General features: G+C 36.2%; 1 protein-coding gene across 1 annotated transcript in view; it reads right to left on the bottom strand.

Moving 5' to 3' along the window:
- Positions 1-14,267, bottom strand: part of LOC117293369 — a 51,341-nt gene that overhangs the window by 24,591 nt on the left and 12,483 nt on the right. Inside the window, exons 16-30 of the mRNA XM_033775665.1 lie at positions 13,957-14,222; positions 12,341-12,537; positions 11,254-11,304; positions 10,066-10,216; positions 8,923-9,097; positions 7,695-7,755; positions 6,719-6,791; positions 6,241-6,268; positions 6,020-6,075; positions 5,288-5,344; positions 4,304-4,381; positions 2,609-2,746; positions 1,995-2,085; positions 1,397-1,495; positions 775-959 (exon numbers count right to left, since the gene is read on the bottom strand). Of these exons, the coding sequence (XP_033631556.1) occupies positions 775-959; positions 1,397-1,495; positions 1,995-2,085; positions 2,609-2,746; positions 4,304-4,381; positions 5,288-5,344; positions 6,020-6,075; positions 6,241-6,268; positions 6,719-6,791; positions 7,695-7,755; positions 8,923-9,097; positions 10,066-10,216; positions 11,254-11,304; positions 12,341-12,537; positions 13,957-14,222 (1,706 nt within the window). The remainder of the gene's footprint in view (positions 1-774; positions 960-1,396; positions 1,496-1,994; positions 2,086-2,608; positions 2,747-4,303; positions 4,382-5,287; positions 5,345-6,019; positions 6,076-6,240; positions 6,269-6,718; positions 6,792-7,694; positions 7,756-8,922; positions 9,098-10,065; positions 10,217-11,253; positions 11,305-12,340; positions 12,538-13,956; positions 14,223-14,267) is intronic.

The raw sequence follows: 14,267 nt of genomic DNA, 5'->3' as shown, positions 1-14,267 counted from the left end.
ACTAGAATAAGGGTACCAGATAAAACATGTTTTAATAGACAAATAAATTATTGAATTGAATAAAATTGAAAACACCATTTTCATGTACAAAATGTAGCTGGTATCCTGCTTAGTTTTGTTTAGCAGAAAAAAAATGTTAAGCAATATTATTTGCTTAAAGGCACTGGACACGTTTGGTAATTGTCAAAGACCAGTATTCTCACTTGGTGTATCCCAACATATGCATAACATAACAAACTTATGCAAATTTGGGTTCAGTTGGCCATTGAAGTTGCAAGAAAATGATGAAAGAAAAAACACCCAAGCTGTACAAATTTGCGTGCTTTCAGGTAGAAATAAAAGACTTCAGGCCTGAAGTCTTTTAACATTTGAGTAAGAAATTACCTCTTTCTCAAAAACTACACTACTTCAGAAGGAATCGGTTCACACAATGTTTTATACTATCAACAGCTCTCCATTGCTCGTTACCAAGTAAGTTTTTATGCTAACAATTATTTTGAGTAATTACCAATAGGGTACAGTGCCTTTAATTATAAGGGATACTGCATAACCAATGGTCAATAGACCTTAACCACGGTGTGGTCATCTTGATTTTACTCCATTCCAACTCATTGTAACCAAACTGAGGCTGGAAGAAATAATAGTCTGGTGCCATGCGCAAAATGAAGGTTAGCATTCATTACTGTTATTGAAAAAAGGGAACATGACCAAGATGTTGACAGCGTGACAAAGGTCTATAGTCATCAGGGTTTGGATATGAATGTGTTACTTTACCTGGATCTGTAAGCACCAACATGTTCTTTATTAATCTTAAGAATGGTATTAAGATCTTCTAGAGCTTTGGTTGATTTATGACGAAGGAGGTAGAGGAGATGACGGTGCCAGTAAGCATCAAGAAGTTGAGGCTCCAACAGGATAGCTCTGTTTAAATCTTCCCAAGCTTGCTTCAGTTTACCAAGCTGTGGAAAAAAACCACAATCATTTGGGGTTGAGCAAAGAAAAATTTACTAGAGTGGGACTCAAACCAATGACCCGCGGATTAATATGCTAGCACTCTACCAACTGAGCTATCGAGCCCTATGTTGGCGTTTTCAAACATCTTTGTTCAGAGGTGCCAGTCAGAAGCCAACCCTTTATTAAGTGGAGAATGATGACCATAACATGCAAGATACTTGTTCCTTGAAAACAGTAGGAACATTTTATTAAGTACAACGGCTGGCCTACATATACTCATGGTTTAGGCTTTAATAAACATTTAATCAAAATGTTTCTGATTTTACAATGGGCAAAACAACCTGGGAATCGGACTTAAGTAGGAAGAATATCATGCCTGCCATAAGCTCAGAATTCTGTGATAAAAGCAGATTAATTAATTTAAGCCCAGTCCACATCCTACCTTGCGATACATGGCTCCTCGTCTACAGAGATCAAAGGGTGATGGTTTCTCAGCTCTCTCTATGATTTCAGTCAACTGTAAAACCTCTTCATGTAACCACTGAAATTATAAAAGATGTCACTCGATTACAATAGCTGATTAAAACACAATTTAATGTAGAGATAAATTGATAGAATTAACACATATAGTTTTAACTTGTTTCTTTTTCAAATGGTGCCCCCCTCTCCCCCCCCCCCCACCCCAAAGAAAAACACCCCAAAATTAGTCACAATAGCACCCTCAATAGTCCTGTTTTTCATTCTGAAAATTGTGTGGCCGTACGGTCTTAATTTTTTGTTTTTACAACTATTTATAGTTAACATAGTTTATAGTATATCAGGGATTTATACCCGTCACAACAGATCAGCGCGTGAAAGAGTTAAAACCTATGAAAATTGAGAACAAATCCGACAGTTTAGCCTGAGCTCATCTCGACTCTGCAACTATTTGAGTCGCAACTAGTTGAGTAGTAAATTTCACAAGTCGCCCAGGCTTTATATCTGAAAGTTCAAAAAAGCCAAAGGTTGAAATAAGAAAGCAGACTGGATAGGTTTCTTACCTCCACAATATCTCTATCATCTTCAGTCTCCATGATAGGTTGAATGATGTCTATCTCAACGGAAGCAGCACTACTAGCCCCGGAAACACGCCTAAAATAAACACACAAACCATGCTAACAGACCTTCATCACGGTGTGGCATCTTGCTTTTATTCCATTCCAACTCATTGTAACCAAGCTGAGGCTAGACGAAATAATAGTCTGGTGCCATGTTTGTGCAATGAATGTTAGCCACAAGGGTTTTTCTCTGGGCCCTCCCACCTTTCCTCCCTCTGGAAAAAAAAACAACTTTTGATCTCTGGCTGTGTTCCATGTTCATATACGCCTCTCTTAATATTTATGCATGAGTATGTCACAATTCTAACCCAAAACGATTCCAGCAGCCACTGCAAGTGGTGGCGGATGTGCGCCTATAGCCTCATTTTGGCTAAGAATGATGACGTCATGCATGAATATTAAGAGAGGCGTATATGGAGCCTTGTTACTGGCTACCAAAGGTACCCTTGCATTCCGGACTTAAACGCTTTGTAGCCGCGTCCTCTGCAATCAGTTTCTTAGCTGCGTGTAAAGATGATTAGCCTCCCCAATTATTATAACGATAAATGAAAGTTTACCTTTTTGTTGGAGAGATTACCGGTGATAATTCTTCCTCAAAATCTGATTCACTGTCGACATCCGAGGATGGGAAGACCTCATCAAACCATGCATCCCAGATACCACGAACCCACTCACGGATAGAGTTTGGCTCATCCCTAAAAATACAAACAAATTTATCATCGTTATAATTTAAAGACAGTGGGCACTATTAGTAATTAATCAAAATAATCGTTAGCATAAAAACTTACTTGGTAACAAGCAATGGAGAGCTGGGCCCAATTTCATAGAGCTGCTTAAGCACAAAACTTTGCTTAAGCGAAATAATCCTTGTTTAGTAAAATCAGCTTACTGGCCAAGACTCCACTCAATTGTTACGCAAAGTAAAACAGCTAAATACCAGTCACAAGCAATGTATATGGCATAACATTTTTGCCAGTAACATGTGAAAAATAAGCGAGCTGTTTTCGTGCTTTATAAAATTGGCCCCTGTTGATAGTAAAAAAACATTGTGAGAAACGGCTCCCTCTGAAGTAGCGCAGTTTTCAAGAAAGAAGTATGTAATTTTCCACTAAAATATTTGAATTTGATTTCAGAATTAGATTTTAAGGTCCTAAAATCAAGCATCTGAAAGCACACAACCTTATGTGACAAGGGTTTTTTCTTCCATTATTATCTTGCAACTTCGACATGACCAATTGAGTTCCAACTTTCACAGGTTGTTATTTTGTGCATATGTTGAGATACGCCAAGTGAGGAGACTGGTATTTGACAATTACCCATTGACCCTTAAAGGGTGGCTGCAGTGTTTTTTTTATTCATTTAAACGATTAAACATGACTTTTTAAACCTGAAATATTTTTTATATTTTTTTTTATATTAAATGCGCAATATTTTAAAAATGGTTTTCAAGAGATTAGGGGAACCCACCCTGCCCCTAAAAAGGAGTCAGTAACCCAAGCCGTCGGGCCCCCTCGCTTTGTGCATATAGAGACGTGTACACTGTGTGACCTGGTACCTAGGCGCGTGTAGTTAGGGACCAGACTCTTTTTGCCGACGATAATGTTTGAATTCCCGACGTGACGTTGATGGTAGGGGGGCGGTAACAATCCACAAAAGGGGGGGCATGACTTATTCGCTGCTAATTACGCAAGTCAGATATGTCGGGAATAAACAAAACACATTGTATTGATGTTCAATACATATATCAGAAATAAATGACAGCAAAATTAACTGTTTTATTTTAATTCACTGCAGCATCCCTTTAAAAAGGGAGCAGCCATCTGGATTACTCTCATGTCAACTCAAATGTCAATGAGCCTTGCCACCATGTGCTGCGCGCCGTATCAACTCTTTCTAGTCACTAACCCATGGTAGGGATGTATTGAGAAACAACGCCGATTGGCTCCCAAAGGTGGCTACTTTGCATATATGCTTTTGATTACTTGTATGGCACTTGTAGGACGCTTAGTGCACATGTGTGAAAATGCATGTATTTTGACCTGATTCCATTTCAAAATATTACAATCTTGACTTACTTTAGATTTAGATTTAGTTTATTTATTCATTATGTAAACATGAAAAAGGTTTTCCCAGTCATAAAAAAACATACATTAAAAATAACCGCAAAAATACAGACAATATAAAAAAAACAATCAAAAGTAGATCATTAAAACAACCATCATTCAAAGCAGTTGAAAAGTAAGATAATTTACTTGTCTTTCTTCTCTTGAACAAACTCTTCAAAGTCCAGTAATTCAGGAAGACTACCTCTTCTATGTGACCGTACTTTCCTGTGAATACAAAGAACCACAACGAGATTATAAAGTTATGTTCGATGACCTAAATGAAAGACAAAATCTGTAAATAATATATGGTTACTAATTTTGGTTTTACCCATGTACACCGATGTGTGTTAGCACTGTATACTCAGTACTTTCCCAAGCTCTGTGAAAAAGAAATCACATATTACTCTGGTGGGATTCAAACCCACGACTTTTGCAAATCTAGAGCAGTGTCTTTACCAACTAGACCACCGAGATTGCCCGGTAGCTGGTACCGCAACGATTTAACAGATGGAAGTTTGCATCGGGGATATAGAATAACTTATGTTCCTGAAGTTAGAATCTTACAGATATATTGTGGTTTTATTATAAAATATTGGAATTATAGCAGCTGTTAAACCAAGCGAAACAATTATACATCAGATACTTAATAATTATAATAATAACTGATACTTAATAATTATAATAATAATTTAATCATTTACATAGCACAAATTCCAGTGTTATTTTGTTCAATTGCGCTGAACAAGCAGATACATGTACTGTACTACAATTATTTTAACCCCACAAATTGCGCAACAAGTATTATGATCCAGAAAGACTCCACTCTACCTAACATACTTTTCTTGCATTTTCTAGTCTAACATTTACACAACACATTTGGATATAGGAAATGACAGTACTTTCAAGTTTGTTCCTAAAATGTTAACAATAACTATAACTATATGTATTTATATGATTCCAGTAAGTGGCGGCTATCCGCTGTTGGATATCAATAATAACAAATAATTTAACAAAATAAAACAAAATAAAAAATAAAAAAAATCTTATTTATATAGCGTTTTTTTTACAAATATGACACAAAGCGTTTATAAATACAAAAGCAACAGAAGAAAAAATTGAAGTAATACTTACGGAGGAACTCTCAACTGTAGTGGAACAGGCATCTTGACTTTTGGAAGACTTTCAGCCCTGATTCAAATTTAAATATAACAACTAGCGTTACATGTCAAAGCTTTCATACATCATAATCAGGCCTTGCTCTATAAGCTTTTTGTTAAGTTGCCAACCGGGCTAATAAACTCTGGGTTTTTATGTAAGTTTATGGAAGTTTATGTAGCCTTGATTTTAAAAATGTATTGACATCAATGTATATCTTTCTGATGCATTAATGGTAGCAATTACAAATGCTTTATAGGCAAAAAACGTTAAACTGAAACAGTCAAAAATAAATTTAAAAAATGTTTTATTCACATCTGAATGGAAAAGATATGAGCATTTTAAACAAGTAGGTTGCGCAGTTTTTAGTAGCCCACAGGGCAAGTTGAGAGGTGGTGTTTTCTAGACCGCTGCAGTTTTTATATAGACCTTGTACGCTGGGCTAGTGTTAAGGGCGAGCCCTGCATAATACAGCTTTCCTAAGTTGCTTTGTTCAATCCAAATCTCATTTCTTCTATATGAGTTATAATGAAGTCTATAATAAAGTCTAATTGTAATTTAGTTAATCAATTGATAAAAATTCAACCCAAACTGTACAAATCACAAACAAAGCAATTATAATGCAAGTGATAATCACAAACAAAAATTCAAACAACCCCTAACTAGACTTTTTAAAATGATATTGTTTTAATAAATGATTTTAAGTACCTTGACAATTTCCTTGGCTCTTGTTTTAGGAAAGCTTCTATTTCATTCAAACGGCGCTGGAAACAAAGAGGTTTAAATAAAAACATAAAATAAAACAGATGTGACAATAGTCCAATTTCAAAAATTAAACTAATTCTTTTAAAAAGAAAAAGGTGTTATTTCCCTTTTTTCCATATCGCACTTGTGGAATAACTTGAAATATGCTAAATGATTCAACTCACCGGATCAAGTGGTTTTCTTTTCTTTTTCCTGTCAAATTTAAATAAATCAGAAAAACTTTAAAAATAATAAACATTCTTTCAAGCTACAATTTATAAAAGGAAAAGCAAATTAATTTGTGTCTATATGGAAAAAATCATTAGCTCCTGCAAACTGTTTATTAGCTACAATATTGATGGTATAATGCATAACATTGAAGTTAGTTCTGTGACAATATTATTGTGAAATGATAATGACACATTGTGCTATCGATTCCCCAAACTAAGCAATCACTCATAGAAAACATTTTTGATTTGGGGTTGAAGAAATATACTAGAGAGGGACTTGAACTAACGACTTCCGGATTAACATGTCGCTCTACCAGCTGAGCTGTCTAGCCCTAATGTTTGCGGTCTCACTATTTTGTCAGTACCTTTGTTCTCGGGTGCCAGTCAGAAGCCATGAAACCGTTAAAGGATTCTGAAACATTTGTTCTCTTACCCTCTGTGTTTAGGATATAAGACGTACTTCATACCGGCTGCTCTAGCTTTCTCTGCTAAGGTCGGAGAAGATGCTGACAAAACAAAATCACAAAGAAATACCCAAACCTTTATTATTTCCCATCAATCTATAGTTCTATTTGTCTACTTATTTACAACCATCTTTATTCATTTGTTTATAAACCCTCTACATAGCTTGAACTTTGAGAAAATATCCACAAGCATGGAGGTAACTCAAAACTTTTACTGGGCCAGATCATTTGTTGCAAGACTGGAAGCACAATTTCTCATTTGAGCTGTTTTTGGAACAAGCAATAAAAGAAGATTTATCTAATTTTTCTAATGGGTAACACTTCTATTTGATAGGAAAGATATTTGTATGAATTGGTTTGAACTAAAAATGCAGTGAGGTGCTATTATTCAAAAACACGAAACCGCTGGACTTGTACTGTTGTCAGTTTACTGGCCCAACGCTAAAATTACTGGCTTTGGAATAAATTTGAGCCCTGCTCTTAATGAACATGCTTTTTGTTCCAAAGAAGTGTACTTGCTTTATAATAAAACCAATGCTCAGTTTCTCTTTTTGAAACCATAAAGTTGTTATAAAGTGCAAAAGTTTGATTAATCATGGTCATTGGCCCACAGGAATATACTTTGAATATGTATTAACAAAATATTTTTGAATTTCAAATTGTTTTTCTGTAGTTTTTAAATAATCTATTTTTTATAAATCTCTGTATTTCAAACACAATTCAGCCTTTGGTTGCTACGATTTTATTGTTTTGAAAAAACAAATAATAATAATAGCTGACACTCCTGCCTGTTCTACACACTACACAAATTCACCCAGAATTAGAATCAATGCTTTATTTTCATTTTTGTTGCAAAATATTTTAATTGACCGGTCTGCTGACTTTAATGTCCAAAATAATTTTTTGTTTTTTGAAGGATTTTACATTTATTAGTTGGAATCTCACCTTTTTGGACACTGGTATTGGGTGAGGAAGACTGGGGTGTCATCCTTGCCATGGTAACAAGCTAGAATATAGAAAATCAACAACTTATTTTAGGCATTCAAAATCAACACCATCAAAGAAATTGAATAGATGGAAATTTGCATAGGGGATGAAGAATAGTAATTTTGGTTTGACTCATATACAGCGATGTGTGTAAGCACTGAGTATACAGTGCTAAGTAAAACCAAAATAAGGAAAGAAATTACATCACAAATTAATCATTATATGATCATACTGCTTTTTCTTCATATAGCCATTGCATGTCAGATGACGCGTACATCCACCAAATATTTCTGGACTGGCTCATACATAGCGGACAGTTTATACGCAGGTAACCATTTATACCTCTTAGTGAAGAGAAGCAATTATAGTTAAGTATCTTGCTCAAGGAATCGAGTGTCACGACCAGGCCCAGAACCAACACTCCGATGACCCAACCACCAGAACTTGAATTTAAATGCTCTTAACCACTCTTAAACATACGGCCATGACACCCTTCCTATAATAAATAAAACTATATGGTTTGAACAGTCTGTAGGTAACCCTATTTATTTTCAAGTAGGCTTGAACTCTTGATTCTGATTGGTCGATCTATAGCAACAAGAGTGTGATATAAACCTTTATCTTCCAGTACGTACTAATCCACCAATCAGATGCTCGAACTACTAGGGGGATAAATACATATATGCTACGAGCTCCGTTTTATATCCTACTTCCTCTGTTTTTATTACACAGTGCGTATTGTGAAAATGTCATTTTGTCACGCTCCGTATACGGACAGTGCAAAAGTTACATTCTAAACTTTATGCGCGTGAACTAACGCTCTGAAGTTTTAAATTGTGCACGTTGCAAGTGAGACTGCAAGATAAATTCGATATCACACGCGCGCTCGTGAAATACGAAAAAATATAGCGCGTCTGCGTCCCATATCCTTCGGCCTCAATGGATATGGGACGCAGAAGCGCTATATTTTTCCGTATTCCACTCGCGCTTGTGTGACAACTTATAATATTGCACGGCCCATATCACGATCTGCGTCTTGTGTGTTCTATTTCACCTGCTCAAGTTTGATTGAAGATAATTACGTTCGGCCTCGTTGGATATTGGATGCAGAAGCGCTATATTTTTACGTATTCCACTCGCGCTTGCGTGATAACTCGAAGTGTCAGTGATAGTAGGGTGGACTCACCACATCACCAATGATATCTTGACTGTCTTCTTCATCTGAACCTAGTAGTATTGAAGCTTTAGCATCTTCAATCTTCTGTTGTTGTTTCTCCACTTCATCCATACATGCTCCAAAATCAGCATCAAGAACCAGAGTGTTAAACTCATCCGTTAAGGTTGGGGCTGAGTGGGTACGCCTGCATGTCAACAAAAGATAGCTTTTTAAAACCTTTGCTTACCTTTCATTTTTAAGAAGTTCCTACGATGTGTTATGTATTTGCTAGTTTGTTAATTGCTTTAAAGGCAATGGACACCTTTGGTAATTGTCAAAGACCGGTATTCTCACTTGGTGTATCTCAACATATCAAAATAACAAGTCTGTGAAAAATTTGACTCAAGTTGCAAGAGAATCATGACAGAAAAAAACAACCCTGTTGCACAAATTTGTGTGCTTTCAGATGACTAATAAAATGCTTCAGACCTGAAGTTTTTTATTGAGAATTTATCTAAAAAACTATGTTACTTCAGAGGGAGCAATTTTTCACAATGTTGTATATCACCAACAGCTCTCCATTGCTCATTACCAAGTAGGTTTTTATGCTAACAATTATTTTGAGTAAATTACCAATTGTGTCCAGTGTCTTTAACTTATCTGATTTATGAAACCAGTGTTCATAAAAGATATTTAAAAATAGCAAAGTTTGAGGTACACATACTCTTCATACTCAATGTCAGTTGATTGAATAAAACTAACAGTTTACTCAATCAGTATGACCTGCATAGAATACTGTACCTTCAAATGCATCAAGCCCTTAGGTTGGAAAGAATGTCAAAATAAAAATAATGGGACAAAAACACAAATTTTAACTGGATTATAAATGCAATAAATGCCAGTTCAACAAGGCTAAAAATGAAGAAAATTACAAAGTAATCAGATTACAGTTTACAAAGATCTGTTTTAAACAAAATGTAAAGAAAACAATAGCTTGTTCCTCTTAGATGCATACTTGCTGGTAATTCAATTTCAATTCAATTGTATTTATTTCATCACAATACAAATTTAATACAGATTATTAAGACAAATCATTACAAATTACACAAATTCTATCCTAACCACACAAACACAACTTTGTTTAAAAAATAGAAAAGAAAGATATATCGCTACCTGATTGGTTGGATTTTATCAATCACATCGTCAAGGTGATCCACTGTCTTCAAGAATCTCTCACTATCTTCTGATTCTGGATCTTCCTTAGTGGAGGTCGTTACTTGAGAGTATTTACGTCTCATTTCACTCACACTCGTGTATGATCTCACTGTTAGATCACAGAATATAACACAGTAAATCATTTAATTTATCTAAATATGCAAAGTTTTTATCATTGAAAGTATGATAGAAACTAAGTTGTCATGTTTTCTTAATCTTGTTTTAGTAATATCACATCAAACACAAGAAACATTGTGTTAGTCATCAGAACTCAATTTCATAAAGCTGTTTACCTGAAAGAATTTAGCTGTAGGTACGCAACAAATACGTAGATATTTAACAAATAACCTCAACATTTGACGACACATGTTTACAAAGGATTGGAATCATGGCATCATTCTTTTGCTTACAAGAACAGCCAGCAAATCTTTTGTTTCGTTTGCTCAAGAGAAAAGTGTCATGTTTTCTTAATCTTGTTTTAGTAATATCACATCAAACACAAGAAACATTGTGTTAGTCATCAGAACTCAATTTCATAAAGCTGTTTACCTGAAAGAATTTAGCTGTAGGTACGCAACAAATACGCAGATATTCAACAAACAACCTCAACATTTGACGACACATGTTTACAAAGGATTGGAATCATTGCATCACTCTTTTGCTTACAAGAACAGCCAGCAAATCTTTTGTTTCGTTTGCTCAAGAGAAAAATTGATTATGAAATATAAACTGAGCTAAAACTGCAGCTCTGTAAACAGACAATATATCACTCTAAGGCTTGGTAAAATTTGGTTACTAAATGTTACAAAGATAAAATGGCAATGAATTATTATCATCTTGCTCTGCAAATTTCAAAAAAATGCTGCGCCAAACCGTTTGATTGATTAATTTGTTGATTAATTTATCCATGATCCAATACTTGTCCAATGGGAGACTTTTGAGATGCTGGCGGCAGCAGACCTTTTTGCAGCTCTGAGCGTGCGCGCACATGCTCAGTAGTGCGCGCGTAGGTTAAGCAGGTGCACTACTGGCGAGAACTGTGAAAAAAAAGGACCGCCCAAAAGTCTCCCATATAAACTTATTTTATCAGTGCTTTATTTCCAGTGTTTAATTATCAGAGAATAGCCTTGTTTGTGACTGACTCACCATGGACTAGTGTATTGGTGATGGTATCATCAGAGGCCAGGCTAGCATTACCTTTAATGTGAACAGTGGAAAACACAAGGAGAGGAAATACAGTGCACACGGTGAGATGAGATTGAGTGAATGGAGGACTACAAGAGGTGTGGATTACATTATCCTTCAATAGACCCTATGCACAACGCGCAACGCACATACACGCGTGTCTCTTGTCCGCCATTTTTTGTATCAAAACAAGCACAAAAGGAATAGACTCCCCCAAAAAGGTGGAAAGGGTAGGTGCGCATTGTTTTGAGGTGCATCAACACGTGTATCATCCTTTTGTGCACATTTTTGACATACAAAATGACAGACAGAAGAGCCGCACAAAAGTGCGTTGCGCATTTTGCAATGGGTCTATAGGAAGTTGTGTTGAGAAAAATAAAAAAGATCAAATAAAAAGTTTAATTTAACTCTTATTAAAAGCATAAAGAAAAAATGTGTGTCCATATTATGTCAAACAATAAAAAGATTTTAATTCACGCCATGCAGGTTTTAAAAACGAGTGAAATGTGCAATTTATAACTTGATCTTTGTGCGTGTTCAGGTGTGCATATGTGTGAAAAAACAATGCTTAAATGTTGCAAACATATAACAGGCATGATATTTGGTGCTTGGAAAAAGTAGGAAAATAATATTTGAGCAGAATGCCTTTGCCCTTTCAACATGTTCAAAGAAGTTTAGGCCTAAAATTTCATCTTAGAAGATGTTGAAAGGGCAAAGACATTTTAATTTTGCAAAGGGCACTTCCATTGGAAAATCTTACAGTCAATGGGAACCCTTTGAAGGGCACCAAGGCCAAGACCAGGGGCAACAGAGGTCGTGGCCTCTGTTATATTTTAAGGCTTCTTAACCACCATTTTTCTGATTTTTCAAAGGGCAAAAAAAGGTCAAAAATCAGACTTAATTAGGAAGCATATCATGCCTGATATAATCACACAAATTAAGGTACTAAATCTCACAACCTGTGAAACATGACATCTTTTAAACTCTAAACACATCAAACTCATGCAATATTTAAAACAAGGCGACACATGGACTATTTTTATCTTACCTGAGCTTGACCTTGCAGGGGTCGTTGGTACAACCACTTGAGGGGATTCCCCATCTTTAGATGACACCACTCTATCACCTTCTTTTGTTGTCACTGGCCTCTGTTGAGTTAGTGAATTAGCTTTAATTGCTGAATCTCTCTTAAGCCGTCCAAGTTGACTAAGGTCCTCACAAGACCTATGTTGGTGTTCTATTGGCCTACAGAAAAAGAAATATTGGTCCAGTTGTCAAATGCTGTTAAAGAACGTATAAACTTCAAAATTTTCACTCATGTATTCAAAATCCCCCACACCCAATCTCAATCATATCTGGTTGAACTTGTTCATTCCCACAACTCCAATAGTGCTGATGAATACAGGCAACGACTCCGCTCATCAGCTGATCAGACCCGGCTTTCCGTTCCTAGAACTAAACGGAAAGCTGGGGATAGCTCATTCTCCATAGCTGCCCCTCGCCTATGGAATGAGCTCCCCGCAGGTCTGAGAGGGGCGATCTCGTTGCCTGTATTCAAAAGCCTCCTCAAGACATTTCTTTTTCCCCACCCATCCTAGTTTGTTTGTTTTTCTTTTGTTGTCATAGTCTCTTGTAAAGCCCTCTGTTCTCCGTAGAGCGCTCATATTATTCTTATTATTCTTGTTATTACAACAAACTTACCACAAACCTCTTAGGGTCTGTATACGTTTAGTAATGACTCTGAAAATTAATGGCAATCAAAATGTACATGGTGTGAAGAAACATTGCACTAAGAAGCTCTGTGGTTATGGAAAAAGATATGTCTTTTTATCTCATTTTCTTTTAGTATAACACTTGCTAGGATACAAATCTCAGACGGCACCTTTACATTGAACTTCCAGTTGAAGGGAATGTACACGTTCGGTAATTGTCAAAGACCAGTCTTCTCACTTGGTGCATCCCAACATAAGCATAAAATAACAGGCCTGTTAACATTTGTGCTCAATTGGTCATCGGAGTTGCGAGATCAGATAGGAATAAAAGACTTCTAGCATTATTTTAAGTGAGAAATTACCTCTTTCTCAAAATCTATGCTACTTCAGAGGGAGCCGTTTCTCACAATGTTTTATACCATCAACAGCTCTCAATGCTCGTTACAAAGTCAGTTTTTAAATTAATATTTGTTTTGAGTAGTTACTAAACGTGTACTTTCCCTTTAATGTATGGGGGCTTGCTAAAATGATCACTCATAAGGGTAACCATCTTTTTGATGTAGTACCATGCATATTAAACTCTCTACATTGTAGGGTGTCATGGCCACGTGGTTAAAAGCATCGAATTCAAGCTCTAGTGCTTTAAGTCGTCAAAGTGTGGGTTCGAATCCTGGTCATTACACTTGTGTCCTTGAGCAAGATGCTTTACTATAATTGCTTTTCTTCACCCAGGGGTATAAATGGGTACCTGCGAGGGTAGAGGTTGATATTGTGTATGAAAAAGCCACTGGAGCGCCACAGCAGCTCAGGGCTGTGTATAGCTGAGAAAGATTGAAAGGAATGTTATTGGTTCAATGAGCAGGGCACTAATGTAAAGCAGATTGAGACATTAGTGTGAAATCCGCTAAATAAGAACTAGTTATAATAATAATAATCTTTGAAACACACCCACCTCATTATAATCTTATCTCCTTCATGTCTTTCCTCTGCAGTTCCTCCATCTTCACTGTCTCCATCCTCGTCTTCTTCATCACCAATAGATACCTGCTGCTCAATGTCTTTATCAAGCATCGTCCCCTGGAACTCCGGGTATAGGGTGCTACGGATGTAAGTAGAAGGTAGGTCCATCTTAGGTGGGGCTGGCGTCCAGTACAGACGTGATTGATCTTGCTTAATAGGCATTCGTCGACCTGCAATCTCCATTTCTTCATCATCAAACTGAATAAGTCAAATCAAGGTAGTTTGGTGAGCACAATGTTAACA

Source organism: Asterias rubens, chromosome 8 (assembly GCF_902459465.1).
Source record: "Asterias rubens chromosome 8, eAstRub1.3, whole genome shotgun sequence".
NCBI classification, from domain to species: Eukaryota; Metazoa; Echinodermata; class Asteroidea; order Forcipulatida; family Asteriidae; genus Asterias; species Asterias rubens.
The sequence above is the reverse complement of the archived record's forward strand: the minus strand, read 5'-3'. Positions and strand labels throughout refer to the sequence as shown.